Source organism: Stegostoma tigrinum, chromosome 2 (assembly GCF_030684315.1).
Source record: "Stegostoma tigrinum isolate sSteTig4 chromosome 2, sSteTig4.hap1, whole genome shotgun sequence".
NCBI classification, from domain to species: Eukaryota; Metazoa; Chordata; class Chondrichthyes; order Orectolobiformes; family Stegostomatidae; genus Stegostoma; species Stegostoma tigrinum.
Window position 1 is genome coordinate 141,719,135 of NC_081355.1, and position 16,862 is coordinate 141,735,996.

Genomic DNA, 16,862 nt, shown 5'->3' on the forward strand with positions numbered 1-16,862 from the left:
TACTTGAAAAATTTAAATTTTTGGTCAAATGTCAGCTTTAATAATTTTTCCAAAAATAAATTATCCCTGTTATGAGGAGTATTATATAGAATAGTCTCTTCTCCCATTCAAAATGCTGTGATTTATGTGGATTTACCACTTAATGATGATAAATGCTTCTACACTGGAGATCATCTCAAAAGCTAAGAGTTAATCTCTTTATTCAGTTTAAAGCTGCAATGTGTTGAAAGAAAGGATGCAGAGAACATCAATCATTTCTGAGAATTAACATTCTGAAGAGGTCGGTAATCTGTGTACCTTTACAGGGCTCAATCAGATCCCATCCAATCTGCTGATAAAAAACCTTTCACCTTAACTGTGCTTGACAATTGGCAGTGTATCTGCATCAGACAATGCAGGCTTTTTTCACAAAGATACAACCCTCAAGGTCATAATGCCAAACAGTCTCTAAGCCTGTCAGAAGAGTATTGCCTACCTCCAAACAAGCTGTCAACATAAAGTTTGTCAGACAGGAGATAAAGAAACTGACAGCAAGTGATAATAGGTCTAATTTTCACACCTCCCCTGAGACAGAAATAGTTTTAAAATCAGCCTGGATCCTGATGAAGTGTTATCTGAAATGATACAACAGAAAAGGACTTACTTGAAATTCATCATCTAGAGGGTCATTGATTTCAAGGTCTAACACTTCATCATTGTACATTTCATCCCCCTGTTCTGCTGGATAATCGATTTGGTCGTCTCCGAGCTGCGTGTCATCTTCATACTCCACGCCTTCTTCCTCTTCAACATATTCGGTGTGTACATAGCCCTCCATTTCTTCTTGTGCATCTTCTGCAACTTCAAGAGTTGCATTTTCATCATCTATGTCACGGTCTGCATAATGGAATATCTCTTCACTTGATTTATCACCAATACTCTTGGACAATTCTAAAGATGTACCCGCAAAAGATGCTGACGCATTCATGTCAATAGACACATCTTGGTAACTGAAAGGAAAACAAAGACATTATATACTATAGAAATATTAATGCTTTAAGAGTGATCCCTCAGCATTATATTCAAAATGGAAAACAGGTGATCAAAATGTTTTATCATAAGCATCAAAATAATATCCAAATTGATTTGCGATGATGCATAAGCAACATTCAAATTTCATGACAAAGTAAAATTTGGTTATATGCCAAAGTCACATGACTTCAATTAAAATTTATCTTTAGTCTTAACATTAATTTGCTAACGGTTTATAGCTTGCAATGGTGGCTCTAAACCATTACTACAAGTTAAGATCCTTTGCACAGGTTAGTTATCTTTTAACCACATGACCAAAGACAAAAGACCAAAATAATGTACAAACTCAGATTCTTTCTGAAGGCACCCTCACATCAACCTGTGTAGGAAATCAGCACCCAAAACACACTAACCAGCTCTGGACTGCTTCCACTGGCCATTCTCCCTTCATGCAGAATTTCAGTGTTGATCTCCCCAAGAAAATTTACTCAAACTTTGTTGGTACCATACAAATAATTAGATTAATAGCCCAGGAAAACCCACAAGCATCAGTTTCAGGACCACTGGGTCACTTGATTTCACTTAGGACATTTCAACCAAGTGCCTTGACCAGTTCTGACCTGAAATCCATCAAATTTAGCTGTTTCGCAACACCAATGGCTGTCACACAAGCTTGCCTTACCTTGGGATTTCAGTGTTTTTCAGTGCAAAAGTAATTTTACTTTTCCAATAAACATGCCAGAAAGGCTGTTAAGTATGTCAATGGATGTTGTTTTAAAAAAAAAAGCACTATTTATTGTCATTAGCAAAGGAAGTAGAGGTATTGCAAAGATCTGAATGCACTGTATAAGTGGCAGGACTGAGTGAGGTTAAGTGTCACTACCATGTATGATTTAAGGAAGCAGAAAGACCAATTATTGAAATTTTACCATGAAAGTGAACCTTAAAATTTAATGATCAAGAGAAAAATAATGCAAAGATCAAAAACTGAATCACTCAACTGTGTTATATTGGAGTGGATCCATCAGTGAAGTATGGTAAAGGTTCCATATTCCAGCCCACTGATCAATGAAACAAGCCAACATTTACCATGAAGAATTAAAGGTTGAAGCTGTGCGTGTGCACACGTGACAGAAGGTTGGGCGCAATCACTGTGGGGATTGGGGCTGATTGCTGTCAAGGGAACGGAAGAGGTGATCACTATCAGGGGGCTGGGGACATTGAACACTGTCCGCTTGGTTGAGTTTTCAATGTTGATCTTCTGGTGCTGAATGTGAAGCCAAAAATAAATACACACTCATAAGCTTCTTTCTGAGCGACATGTGTACAAAATTTTGGATCTATTAAAATCCACTATCCATCTTATCATAGTTTCTCAATGTAACCTGGCCGAAAAACCACTTCAGTTAACATCAACTATTCTTTAATTGAAAAGTGAAATTATCCAAACTCTGAGACACAACTGGTCCAGAGGTTTGCAGATAAAGAATACCTGACACGTACCTTTTATTTAGAGTTATTTACAACAGCCTTGTATATGAATTAATTAATTTGCTTTCAAACCTTCACAATTGTTTGAAATATGAGTACCTGCATGACAAAAAGGTCTAATTGTTATACGTGTAGTCCATTTATCAAGTGTGATCACTAAGTATGTATTTGTTATTAAAACTGCAGAAAATTGTCTTGTTTTCTTATTACATGCTTGCATATTTTGTGTTGACATTTTCCATTACAATCGAGGCTTATTAAAAGAAAAGGCCTTTGTAAACCTGTCGTTCTGACTGCACAATATTACCACCATACAATGCAACTGATCTTAAGAACAACTACGGAACAAACACTGTAAATCCACAAAAACTGAACAGAATGCACATTTACCTGTATTAGCTAGCTTTTACCCTGATTTGAGACTGGGGTCCTGGCTGGCATATTTCAAGAAGGGTAACCTTGGTAGTTGGAAGTACAGTTCTAACAAAACACTCGTTTTGTTAAAACTTTTAGTTTTGCACTCAACAGGACAATTCACAAGAATACCATTTCAGAGAAAGACAACATTTATATTGTGTAAGAACAAGAGTATTGAGTAGTTGGCAAATGGAGTCTAATTGGCACAGGCTTTGTTAATCAGTTAATGATAGGCAATTAACTGTCAGGGCCTAAATTTCAGACCAGGCAAGTTGACCCTGATTAGTCAAGGCCCTAGGTATTAAGTCACCTCAACTCATAAGTGCACCATACAGCATGCCCAACTGACAATCGTAATTTATAATTCTTCATTACTCAAATTTCCAGCACAAACATTTAACGTTGGGCGCGGTATTTCATGTTTTGCAAAAGGGACAGGCTAGATACAGTCATGGGCACATTGTTGAAAACTGCAAAATAGATTTGTTGGTAAATACAACTCTCGTGTCTTTGGGATTCACACTGTATATTTCTGGCATCACACTGGCTCTGCAATTTACATACCAAATCACTCATTTGTACAGTATGCAGAATGTTTTTCAGACTTCAATTCAACATCCTGTTACTGGCAAATACCACATGTACTTTAAGAGCTTGAAACAGTTAGCTTCACAAGTTGTTAAAACTTTTCAGAATTTTTTAACCTGTCCAGTGTAAATCAGATCACAAATAGGATTCAAGCTATTTGTTCATGCGAAAGGTTCGTAAGGAAATAGGATACATCACAGAAACCAGTATTCCACATGATGGCATTGATCAAATAATTTTTTTTAGCAAAGTCATGAACGCCCCAAAGGCCAACACTTTTGATCTTGCAAAGTGACCAGGCTTTTTCAGCTATATTCAAGTTGTACACTATCAAAAGGCATTTGGAAGCCAGTTGTTGCAAATATAGCAGTTAACCACAAAACCAAAGAAATAGCAATTGGAACATGCTGTTTAGTCCATCAAGCATACTCCACTATTCAAAACGATCATGAACGATCCAACATTTCTCACATCCACTTTTCCTGCTGTTTTCCCATAGCACTTGATTCCCAGACTCATCAATAATCTGTCTATTCTCAGCCTTTTACATACCAGAATTTTTCCTCTCAGCTCACGGTAGCAAGGAGCTCCAAAGACACACAAGTTCTCAGAATAAATTTCTACTCTTCTCAGTTTTAAACTGGTATCCCTTTATTCTGAAACTAAACACTCTGATCCTAGACTTTCCCATGAGGGGAAACATCCTCTCCTCAATATTTACCCTACTAAGCCCTGAAATAAGCCGACATATTTCAATAAGATCATCTCCAGTCATCTAAATTCCAATGAATACAGTCCCAACCTAAAGACAACTCTTCATAGCAGGGATGTTCCTGCTCTTAGCTGCTTTCAATGAAATGATATCTTTTCTTGAATAAGGGGACTAAAACTGGACTCAATGTTCCAGTTGTGATCTCACCAGCACACTGTACAGTTATAGTAAGACTTTCCTACTCTTATACTCCAACACCTTAAAAAAAGTACCAACATCTTATTAGTCTGCCTGAATAGCGTAGCTTTGTGTTTCATGCACAACTACCCCCAAATCCCTTTGTGTTGCAGCTTTCTGCAGTTTTTCTCCATTTAAATAACATTCTGCTCTTTCAATGTCTTTTTCAAAATGAATTTTAAATTTTCACATATTATCAATTTGCCAATATTCCGTCCAAAGTAACCTATCCATCTTGCTCCGTAAATTGCTTATATATCTCTTGCAACCTAATGTTGCACTTATTTTTGCGTTGTCTGCAAATCTAGCTACAGTATATTCACTTCCTTCCTCCAAGTTATTAACATGTACTGTAAACAGTTATGGCTCTAGCACTGATCGCTGTCCAACCCCACTGGTAATGAGTTACCAAACTGCAAAATTCCTTTTTCCACTCTGTTTCTTGCCTATTATGCAATCTCTATCCATGCTAGCATACTACCTCCAACATTGTGGACTCTTATCCTATAACTTAACATTTTGTAAGGGACCTTGTCAAATGCCTTCTGAAGTGTAAATACTACATTGAGTCATATACATGGAAACAGATCCTTCGGGTCAGCCAGTCCATGACGAACATAATCGCAAACTAAACTAGTCTGACTTGGCTGCTCCTGGCCCATATCCCTCCAAACCTTTCTTTTCATGGATACACCCAAATGTCTTTAAACGGATATAACTGTACCCACATCCACATCTTCCTCAGGAAGTTCATTCCACACTTGAACCATCCTCTACATAAAAAAACTGCCTCACGTCATTTTACATTCATCTCCTCTTATGCTGATTCCCCTCTATCCACACTGGTTGAGACTTCTTCGAGCAATACAAATAAATTGATCAGATAGGATTTGCCTTTCATGAAGCCGTGCTGACAGTGTCTGATGAGGTTATGATTTTCCAAACTTTGTGATTATTTCCTTCATGATTGATTCCAATACTTTTCATACAACTGATGTCACACTTAATGGCCAACAGTTACGCGCTTTGCCTCCCTCCATTTATGAATAAGAATGTCGCATTTGCAGTTTTCCAATCTTCCAGTACTTCTGCCTGCCAATGTAGTTAACTCAGCCACATTAGGAGCATATGGATAATGATGGGATAGTGTAGGGGGATGGGCTTAGATTAATTCACAGGATGGCGCAACATCGAGGGCCGAAGGACCTGTTCTGTGCTGTATTGTTCTATGTTCTCCAGAATCTAATGATTTTTGGGAAATTACAATGCATCCACTATCCCTGTATTTCCCTCTTTTAGGATCCTAGGATACATGATATCTCTTCCTTTAATCTACTTCAAATACTACTTCTTTCGTGATAGTGATAGGACTTAATTCTCCCTTTTTCTTTACCATGCTTCATTAGGGTGAGAGAGTTTGAGAGGTGGGTGGCATTATGATCCGATTTGGCTAATGGCTTTCCAAAACTTTTACCTGAGAAGCACTCTGATAGCTTCAGGGATTTAGAAGAGAGTGCCTTGGAGAACAGTAGGTAGAAATAAAACACAACTATCAATGGGGGAGGTGGCGGCATACTGATGACAGCACCAGGTTAGTAATCCAGATGAACGTATCTGCTGACATCCCCAAAATGCACACACTTAGTAACCTCCCCAGAGATATAATTCCATCTCATGCACTCATTTATTTGTGAGTCACGTTTTAACTGGCAGGATGCCATGCAGAACTTTCCACACATACAACGTGAACCTCTCGGGTGTTTTGGGAGACTTAACCAATCCAAAAACGCAGGCCAATGCTTTTGAGATATAGGTTCAAGTCCCAACAAAGCAGCTAGTGAAATATGAATACAATTTTTAAAAATCTGGAATAAAAACTGGCCTTAATTGTTGTAAAAACTCAACTGGTTCACTAATGATGTCCTTCAGAGAAGAAAATCTATCAACCTTACCAGGTGTAGAAAAATTGCAACTCCAGACCCACAGCAATATGGTTGACTTCTAAATGCCCTCTGGGCAACGAGCGATGTGCAATAAATACTGGCCTTGTCAGCATGAACTTTTTTAAAAAAATAATCAACAGGAATTAACCAGATAGAATTTTATTGATAGGGCTTAGAACATGGAACATTATAGCGCAGTACAGGCACTTCGGCCCTCAATGTTGCGCCGACCTGTGAAACCAACCTGAAGCCCATCTAACGTCCCTATTCCATTATCATCCATATGTTTATCTAGTGACCATTTAAATGCCCTTAAAGTTGGCAAGTCTACTACTGTTGCAGGCACAGCATTCCACACCCTTACTACTCTGCGTAAAAAACCTATCTCTGACTTCTGTCCTATATCTATCACCCCTCAATTTAAAGCTACGTCCCCTCATGCTAGCCATCACCATCCGAGGAAAAAGGCTCCCACTGTCCACCCTATCTAATCCTCTGATCATCTTGTAGGTCTCTATTAAGCTGCCTCTTATGCTTCTTCTCTCTAATGAAAACAGTCTCAAGTCCCTCGGCCTTTCCTCATAAGACCTTCCCTCCATACCAGGCAACATCCTGGTAAATCTCCTCTGCACCCTTTCCAATGCTTCCACATCCTTCCTATAATGCAGCGACCAGAACTGTACGCAATACTTCAAGTGCGGCCGGACCACAGTTTTGTACAGCTGCGACATGACCTCATGGCTCCCAACCTCGTTCCCTCTACCAATAAAACCTAACACACCATATGCCTTCATAACAACCCTATCAAGTTGGGTGGCAACTTTCAGGGATCTATGCACATGGACACCGAGATCCCTCTGCTCAGCCACACAACCAAGAATCTTACCATTAGCCCAGTACTCTGTATTCCTGAAACTCCTTCCAAAGTAAATCACCTCACGCTTTTCTGCATTAAACTCCATTTGCCACCTCTCAGCCCATCTCTGCAGCTTATCTATGTCCCTCTGTAACCTGCAACATCCTTCTGCACTATCCACAACTCCGTCGACTTTAGTGTCATCTGCAAATTTACTAACCCATCCTTTTACTCCCTCATCCAGGTCATTTATAAAAATGACAAACAGCAGTGGCCCCAAAACAGATCCTTGCAGTACACCACTAGTAACTGAATTCCAGGATGAACATTTCCCATCATACACCACCCTCTGTCTTCTTCCAACTAGCCAATTTTTGATCCAAGCTGTGAAATCACCCTCAATCCCATGCCTCCGTATTTTCTGCAATAGCCTACCGTGGGGAACCTTATCAAACACTTTTAGTGAAATCCATATACACCACATCAACCGCTTTACCCTCATCCACCTGTTTGGTCACCTTCTCAAAGAACTCAGTAAGGTTTGTGAGGCACGACCTACCCTTCACAAAACCGTGTTGACTATCCCTAATCAAATTATTTCTTTCCAGATGACTATAAATCCTCTCTTTTATAATCCTTCCAATTCTATAATCACAACCAAAGTAAGGTTCACTGCTCTATAACTACCAGGGTTGTCTCTACTCTCCTTCTTGAACAAGGGGACAACATTTGCTATCCTCCAGTCTTCTGGCACTATTCCTGTAGACAATGACGACAAAGATCAATGCCAAAGGCTCTGCAAGCTCCTCCCTCGCCTCCCAGAGAATTCTAGGAAAAATCCCATCCGATCCAGGGGACTTATCTAATTTCACACTTTCCAGAATTGCTTATACCTCATCATGAACCTCAATCCCGTCTAGTCTAATAGCCTGTATCTCAGTATTCTCCTCAACAACACTGTCTTTTTCCTGTGTGAATACTAACGAAAAATATTCATTTAGCGCCTCTCCTCTCTCTTCGGACTCCACACACAACTTCCAACTACTGTCCTTGAGTGGCCCTAATTTACTCTAGTCATTGTTTTATTCCTGACATACCTATAGATTATAGAATCTGAATCCCTGTCCCCCGCATCAATTCTTCAGCGATGCATTCATCTGACATATCCTCCTGTTCTTACCCTCACCAGCACATGGCACCAGAAGTAATCCAGAGATTACCACTGTTGAGGTCTTGGTTTTTCACTTCTTTCCTAGCTGTCTATAATCACACTGGGGGACCGCATCCCTATTTCTACCTATGTCATTTGTGCCAAAGTGTACAATGACTTCTTGCTGCTCACTCTCCCCGTTGAGAACATTTTACAGCTGCTCTGAGATATCTTGGACCCTGGCACCTGGGAAGCAACGCACCATTCTGGATTCCTGTTTGTGACCACAGAATCTCCAGTCTGTCCACCTATCAAGTCTCCTATCACTCTAGTCCTGTTTACCTTTACCTTTTCCCGCTGTGCCCCAGAGCCACTTGTAGGGCTGCCGACTTAGCTACTAGTGCTTGCCCCTTCTCCCAGGTAACCGTAAATTAAAACGACAGAAGCAAAAGGCAAAATATACAGCACTTTAGCTCAGTCTTTGCATGTTAAAGTTCAAACAGCAAGTCACACACTCCTCCTGCTCCCAACAAGGCAATCAACTAATCCCATCTGTGTGTAAATTGTGTGCAAATGATAGCCAAATGTCCAAGAGGTACCATTTTCAGAGGAATAAAAGCTAAAATGGTAGCAAATACTGTTAACATAGAAGGTAATTCTCAACAGTTAAAAACAGCCTATACATTGTCAACCACCAGGCAATGGCTGTTAACTGCAACTTTACTAAACTATTCAAACACAGAGGAAAGCACTTTTGAAAATGAGCAAAAATTTGCTGAGAAATAAACCACTAAATTGCTAGGTTCAAATAAGCTTCATTTCCCATTTTACTTAGAAAAGTCAAATGTAGATGATGAAAATATGATTGGTCAAGTGACGGTTCTGCTGAATTTCTGCGTGAAGTCCAAATCAGTAACTGACAAATGCCTACCACTGATATTTACTTTAATATTTTCCTTATCCCCATGTCTCTTTTTATATTACTGATGTTTCTGAAACAAATTGGATTTTGCTAGAAGGGATAGATGTTCAGCATTTGCAAAGGTCAGTGAACGTTGAATGTAATTAAGCAATATTTTCATTGCTGGCTTTGGCTTCGCTCTCAAAATGCTTTCTCAATATTTCACTTACTGTTTGGTACCTGACAGACCATCATATCTGCAATAGATCATAGGCATATATGAGCAGATGTTTTTGTTTGTTGGTTGGGCTCATAAAGAATGAAGTTAAATTTGAAATACCAAATTCATTTTTTATATGGAGCAGCTTCAAAAGATATTCTAAATTCCCAACATTGCTAAATTGTTTTAGTTTTCAGTTCATTCAAGCCCACAGGTCTATTACAGCACCTCCATAGCATTTAAATTAAATGAAACATCTTTTCACTGCCATTACCAATGGAAAACTGTCCCATATATTAAATCACACTTCGACAAATGTTTCATGAACTTGAGCTGTGAACTTGCTTTTAACTGTTGTACCCAAGGCCCCTTATCCTCAACTTATCAGTATTACTGCTGTTTTCTAAATTCTCCAAAGCTTTGATAACTTTCCTGTGTTTCAATATCCAGAAGAAAAGGCTTACAAGAATAGAACATAGAACATACAACAGCAGAGCACAGAACAGGCCCTTTAGCCCACGATGTTGTGCCGACCATTGATCCTCATGTGTGCACCCTCAAATTTCTGTGACCATATGCATGTCCAGCAGTCTCTTAAATGTCCCCAATGACCTTGCTTCCACAACTGCTGCTGGCAACGCATTCCATGCTCTCACGACTCTCTGTGTAAAGAACCCGCCTCTGACATCCCCTCTATACTTTCCTCCAACCAGCTTAAAACTATGACCCCTCGTGTTAGCCATTTCGGCCCTGGGAAATAGTCTCTGGCTATCAACTCTATCTATGCCTCTCATTATCTTGTATACCTCAATTAGGTCCCCTCTCCTCCTCCTTTCCTCCAATGAAAAGAGTCCGAGCTCAGTCAGCCTCTCTTCATAAGATAAGCCCTCCAGTCCAGGCAGCATCCTGGTAAACCTCCTCTGAACCCTCTCCAAAGCATCCACATCTTTCCTATAATAGGGCGACCAGAACTGGACGCAGTTTTCCAAGTGTGGTCTAACCAAAGTTTTATAGAGCTGCAACAAGATCTCATGACTCTTAAACTCAATCCCTCTGTTAATGAAAGCCAAAACACCATATGCTTTCTTAACAACACTGTCCACTTGGGTGATGAAGGGTCTAGGCCCGAAACGTCAGCTTTTGTGCTCCTGAGATGCTGCTTGGCCTGCTGTGTTCATCCAGCCTCACATCTTATTATCACTGTCCACTTGGGTGGCCATTTTAAGGGATCTATGTATCTGCACACCAAGATCCCTCTGTTCCTCCACACTGCCAAGAATCCTATCCTTAATCCTGTACTCAGCTTTCAAATTCGACCTTCCAAAATGCATCACCTCGCATTTATCCAGGTTGAACTCCATCTGCCACCTCTCAGCCCATCTCTGCATCCTGTCAATGTCCCACTGCAGCCTACAACAGCCCTCTGTACTGTCAACAACACCTCCAACCTTTGTGTCGTCTGCAAACTTGCTGACCCATCCTTCAATCCCCTCATCCAAGTCTTTAATAAAAATTACAAACAGTAGAGGCCCAAGGACAGACCCCTGTGGAACACCACTCACCACTGACTTCCAGGCAGAATATTTTCCTTCTACTACCACTCGCTGCCTTCTGTTGGCCAGCCAATTCTGTATCCAGACAGCTAAGTTCCCCTGTATCCCATTCCTCCTGACCTTCTGAATGAGCCTACCATGGGGAACCTTATCAAATGCCTTACTGAAGTCCATATACACCACATCCACAGCTCGACCCTCATCAACTTTTCTAGTCACATCCTCAAAGAACTCGATAAGGTTTGTGAGGCATGACCTGCCCCTCACAAAGCCGTGTTGACTGCATTTAATCAAGCCATGCTCTTCCAGATGGTCATAAATCCTATCCCTCAGAATCCTTTCTAACACCTTGCAGACGACAGACGTGAGACTTACTGTTCTGTAATTGCCGGGGATTTCCCTATTTCCTTTCTTGAAGAGAGGAATTACATTTGCTTCTCTCCAGTCCTCAGGTATGACTCCAGTGGAGAGCGAGGATGCGAAGATCCTCGTAAATGGCGAAGCAATTGCATTTCTCATTTCCTAAAGCAGCCGAGGACAAATCTGGTCCGGGCCTGGCGACTTGTCAATCTTAGTGTTTGACAAAATTTTCAGCACATCAGCTTCCTCTATCTCTATCCATTCAAGCATGCACACCTGCTCTTCAAAGGTTTCATTCACTACAAAGTTCTTTTCTTTCATAAAGACAGAAGCAAAAAACTCATTTAAGGGCTTCCCCTACCTCCTCAGACTCCACACACAAGTTCCCTATGCTATCCCTGATCGGCCCTACTCTTTCTTTGACCATTCTCTTATTCCTCACGTAAGTGTAAAATGCCTTGGTGTTTTCCCTGATTCATTCTGCCAAGCCTTTCTCGTGCCCCCTCCTGGCTCTCCTCAGACCATTTTTGAGCTCCTTCCTTGCCTGTGTGTAATCCTCTCTAGCTGAACTTGACCCTAGCTTCCTCCACCTTATGTAAGCTACCTTCTTCCTTTTCACAAGAAGCTCCACCGCTCTCGTCATCCAAGGTTCCTTTATCTTACCCCTTCTTGCCTGACTCAGAGGGACATATTTACTCATCACTCGCAACAACTGTTCCTTAAACAGTCTCCACATGTCTATAGCGCCCTTACCATGGAACAATTGCTCCCAGTCCATACTTCCTAACTCATTTCTAATGTTGCCAGGGTTGGAGGATTTAGGCTACAGGGAGAGGCTGACTAGGCTATGGCTATTTTTCCTGGAGCGTCAGAAGCTGGGGGGTGCCCTTATAAAAGTTTATAAAATCAAGGGGGGCATGGAAAGGCTAAGGAGGAAAAGTCTTTTCCATAGGGTGGGAGAGTCCAAAACTAGACTGTCGGTTGAAGGTGAGAGGGAAAAAGACGTAAAAGGCACCTTTTGCAAAGAATGGCACATGCATGGAATGAGCTGCCAGAGGAGGCCGTGGAGGCTGCTGCAATTACTACATTTAAAAGGCATCTGGATGGGTGCATGAATAGGAAGGGTTTGAAAGCATATGGACTAAATGCTGGCAAATGGGACTAGATTTATCTAGGACATCTAGTCAGCATTGACAAATTGGACCAAAGGTCCATGCTGTGCATCTTTATGACTAACTGAAAAGTATATCAGAAGTCAGCCATCTGGAGCACCATGTGTCAACAACATAACAGCTTCAGACATGCATTTTACTCAACTGGCAGAACAGCTTAAAATTGTTTTATTTTCTTAACTGTTATTCTGCAATGACTAAACATGTTAGATCGAGTTCCAGAGCGATCTTCAAATTTCCCAGAACCAGTTTGACGTCATTTACTGAAATGTCAAAATATCTATCTATAACGTAAGTTAACTTTCCTGTGAAATGCCACAAATAATTATGAAAAGGACTTAAAGAAAAGTAATCCCTAAATCAATATTATAGCTCCTAGGTCAGACAAGAAACATACAAATCTCCTACAAAGCACAGAAATAAAGCAACTGTTCACAAGTTCCGAAGAACCTAAAATAGTAATTTAAATCGAAGCACAATGTGCACTTCAAAAAGTATCAAAAATCTCAATACAGTAAAATTATGCCCAAATCATAAGTTTCCAAATCCAGTGTCCAGTGTCTCATACACAGATCAATACACACAAAATAACTTGATAAAGCCTTGGGCTCATCTATAAGCAATCTAAAGAGCTAATACGTTTACCATTAGCAGCCATTGGATTTCAAAAAATGAAAACCCACTGTATTTTTGGAATGGTTTGACAACATAGTCCAATAAGATCCTAAATAAATGGCAATAAGGTCCTAAATAAATAAACGGCAATGGTTGTTTTCAGCCAGTCAATACAAAACTGGAGTATGGCAGAAACTTCCAGGGACTTGCTAACAGAAAAACATTTCTATCATTCTGATAACACAAACATGATGAAGTGGTTAAATATTGAATGTTGCTCACCACAGATGCAGCATTGTTTCGGACCCTGAATGCCACGTGGCATTTACCAGGGATCAGGCCCAAACCAATAATCTGAACTTAACAAAATAAACATTTAGCCTATTACTAAACCGATCTGTAGTCTGAATTTTCCTTGTCCCTGATGTCAGTACCATTGAAACAATTGTACCAACAAGGCTTAGAGCACAGCATTATTACATAAAGCAGATGGCACTATAAGATTGACAGTGCTGAGATTTACTTACAAACTACTCAGAGACAGAAATATTGGGTGAATGTTTATTAAGGTTTTTAATGGTTTATCTTTACTCCATTGTGTTTCAGAGTACAAAATTTTTTAAACGAAAACCACAATTAAATACATTTGAGCATCTTCATCATTCCTTAACTAAAGTATGTGTTATTTAGCTACTTGTGTATAAACTCAGGCTGTGAATTGAAAAGATTGAAAGAAAAGGTCCAAGATATATCCAATATCACAAAGAATATTCCTTGAGATATGCAATACTTTCTTAACCCCAACGGCAGAAACTAAACTCCAACCCTAATTATATAACTGATGCAGGACAGTGGCTTAGTAATTAGCACTGCCGCCTCACAGTACCAGGAACTTGGGTTCAATTCATTGGGTGACCGTCTGTGTGGAATGTGCAAATTGTCCCCATCACCGCATGGGTATTCTCCTAGTGCTCCAGTCCAAAGATGTGCAGGTATAGCAGATTGGCCATGCTAAATTGTCCACAGTATACAGGTTAGGTGGATTAGCCACGTGAAATACAGGTTACAGGAATAAGGTCACGGGGTGGGTCTCAACTGGATGGTCTCTTCAAGGGTTCAGTGTGGACTTGAGGGGACGAAAGACCTGACTCCAGTATGTTTCTGATGAAGTTAAGCAAAGTAGTAAATTTTGGGAAGTACACAATATTGTCTTTTTTTAAAATTTTACCAAAATATAAACCCTTAAACAAAAGAAAGTGAAGAATGTCTCAATATGAAAATGGGATAAAAAATTTCACAGCATCGCTAGAGATGCCTCATTAAGAGAAACTGAGGAGGTATCCAAACATTACACGGCCAGCAACGATGTCAAATTCTCATCTTAATAAATACTGGTTCCATCCTAGAGTACTTACAGGAAGGTGAATAAAGACAATCATTAGCTTCTCAGCAGCTCAAAAAGCCTTCAGGCCATCTTTCACATCATTTCCAAATTAAGCAGCCATGATTCACAGAAATAATACAGTACTGGTAATCAATCTGAAGGCATGCCATTAATGCACGTCACTGTGATGGATTTGTGAATTATCACTGTTGAAGTTTTTATCGTAACACTTCATCAAGCAAATTTTAAGGTACTTACATTGTTAAAATCACAATTTCATCTAATGGCAAAGACAGGTGGTGTGGGTGTTGTTATCAGTCCAATAAGTTGATCTGCAGCACTTACAATTTCCTAAGAAGGATCTAATTAATTTGTAACCTAATTTAAAAACCATCTGGCCAGCAGTAAAGTTACATGGCTAATTTGTGTCATTATCCTCACCTATCAGCAAAATTTCACTTTGAAGATTAATTATAAGGTTACTTTAAATGCCCTGAAGCATGTGGACAGTAGGAATTTTAGACATTTTTACATTCTGTGAATAAAAACAATGCCTGTGAAAACGGTTGTAATGAACAGGTAATGGCAGCGTACAAGCAAACAATTTATTTACAGTATTTCAGATCAAAGATATTTGTGAAGATGAAAGGTAACTTGCTTCAAGTACAGCTCACCAGAGGGAGTGTAATTATGAGTGCATTCCCCTGTGTCCAATTCTTAATTTTCCAGTGTCTTTTAGATTACTGAACACATTTAATTCAGCAAATGCCTGTACTTTGAGCACATTTGTTGTAGTTAGCTTAGGAATTGCATTTCGAGGAGCTATGCTGATCATTAACAGGTATTATAACATAATAAAATGTATCACAACACAATTAACCCTCAAGATATTGAATTTTATACAGTTTGCTGAATTCTTTCAATGAATTTGACAGCAGTTGAATTTTATTGTAAAGTTTATTGTTTACGCAATATAAAGAAAATCATTTCACAGTGAAGATTTGAATGAAAAAACCAATTGCTTTCTGCAACTTTTGTTGAGGACGTAATACTTACTTTTCGTGGACAAAAATACTACTTGTGGAGAAACTGGATCACATTTGCAGTACTTGAAAAATTTCTTAGTTAACTGCTTGTCCTTCAAAGGAACAATTTGAAAGGAACAGTTGACAGGGTGAGGGAGTGTTCAAAACATAGCAAGAGAAAGTAAAAGAACGATGGTTAGTGGAGCTCCTGACTCTCAAGGAGCAGATCACATGGAAGAACAAGGCCACTCAGACCTGTGAGCTTATTCCACTATTCAATGGCTTAATTGTTGATCTGCATCGCAATGTATTTACCTAATCTGGCTGCATGTTTTTTGAGATTCAAGCTCAACAAAAAAAAATTCCTCAACAACAGTGTTTAAAATTTCAATTGGCACATTATGAAACATTTTGGAGAACGAGTTATAAATTTCCACTATCGGCCAAGTCCAAGTGCTTACTGATTTCACTTCTCAATAATCTAATTCAAACTTTTATCAATACATCCTCTGGTTCTGGATTCACTCACTGACAAACATTTTATTGCACTACTCTGTCATGTTCATTAGTTATTCCAAATACTTGAATTACAGCACCATCTAATTTAGATCATCTAAACGCAAGGGAATACAAGCTACGTTAATACAATTTAGTTATTTCTTTTCTCAGCGTCTACTGCTATCACAGATTGCTGAAACTGACAGACTAAAAGACAACTCCATACTTTCAGCGACAACACGGGTGTGAAGCTGGATGAACACAGCAGGCCAAGCAGCATCAGCAGAGCAGGAAAGTTTGATGTTTCGGGTCGAGGCCCTTCTTCAGGGAAATTTTTTTTTCTGAAGGGTCTTGACCCGAAAATGTCAAAATTTCCTGTTCCTCTGATGCTGCTTGGCCTGCTGTGTTCATCCAGCTTCACACCGTGTTAACTCATTCTCCAGCATCAGCAAGTTCATACTATCTCCATACTTCCAGTGCCAAGATTAACGTTTAGACGCATCTCAACCAAAGGCTGATCGACCTTTAATTTAGTAAAATTAGCATTTCATGCTATACTCACATTACGAATTGGCCTCAATCTTTGGGCTCACTTTTTCACCTGTGTTTTTCAAATTCACAGCCTAGGGTAACATGGTAACACCATGTCAACCACCCAAAAGGTGAGCACAGATAGGATCTGAACCATCTGAACTCACAACTCGATATAAGGCTCAACATTCAAATGAC

The 16,862-nt window shown here is 39.7% G+C and overlaps 1 protein-coding gene across 4 annotated transcripts in view; it reads right to left on the reverse strand.

Annotated features, from left to right (window-relative positions):
* Positions 1-16,862, reverse strand: part of rbm33a (RNA binding motif protein 33a) — a 150,655-nt gene that overhangs the window by 107,147 nt on the left and 26,646 nt on the right. For all 4 annotated transcript variants that reach the window (XM_048556169.2, XM_048556160.2, XM_048556152.2 and 1 more), the window contains exon 5: positions 644-989. In XM_048556169.2, the coding sequence (XP_048412126.1) occupies positions 644-989 (346 nt within the window). The remainder of the gene's footprint in view (positions 1-643; positions 990-16,862) is intronic.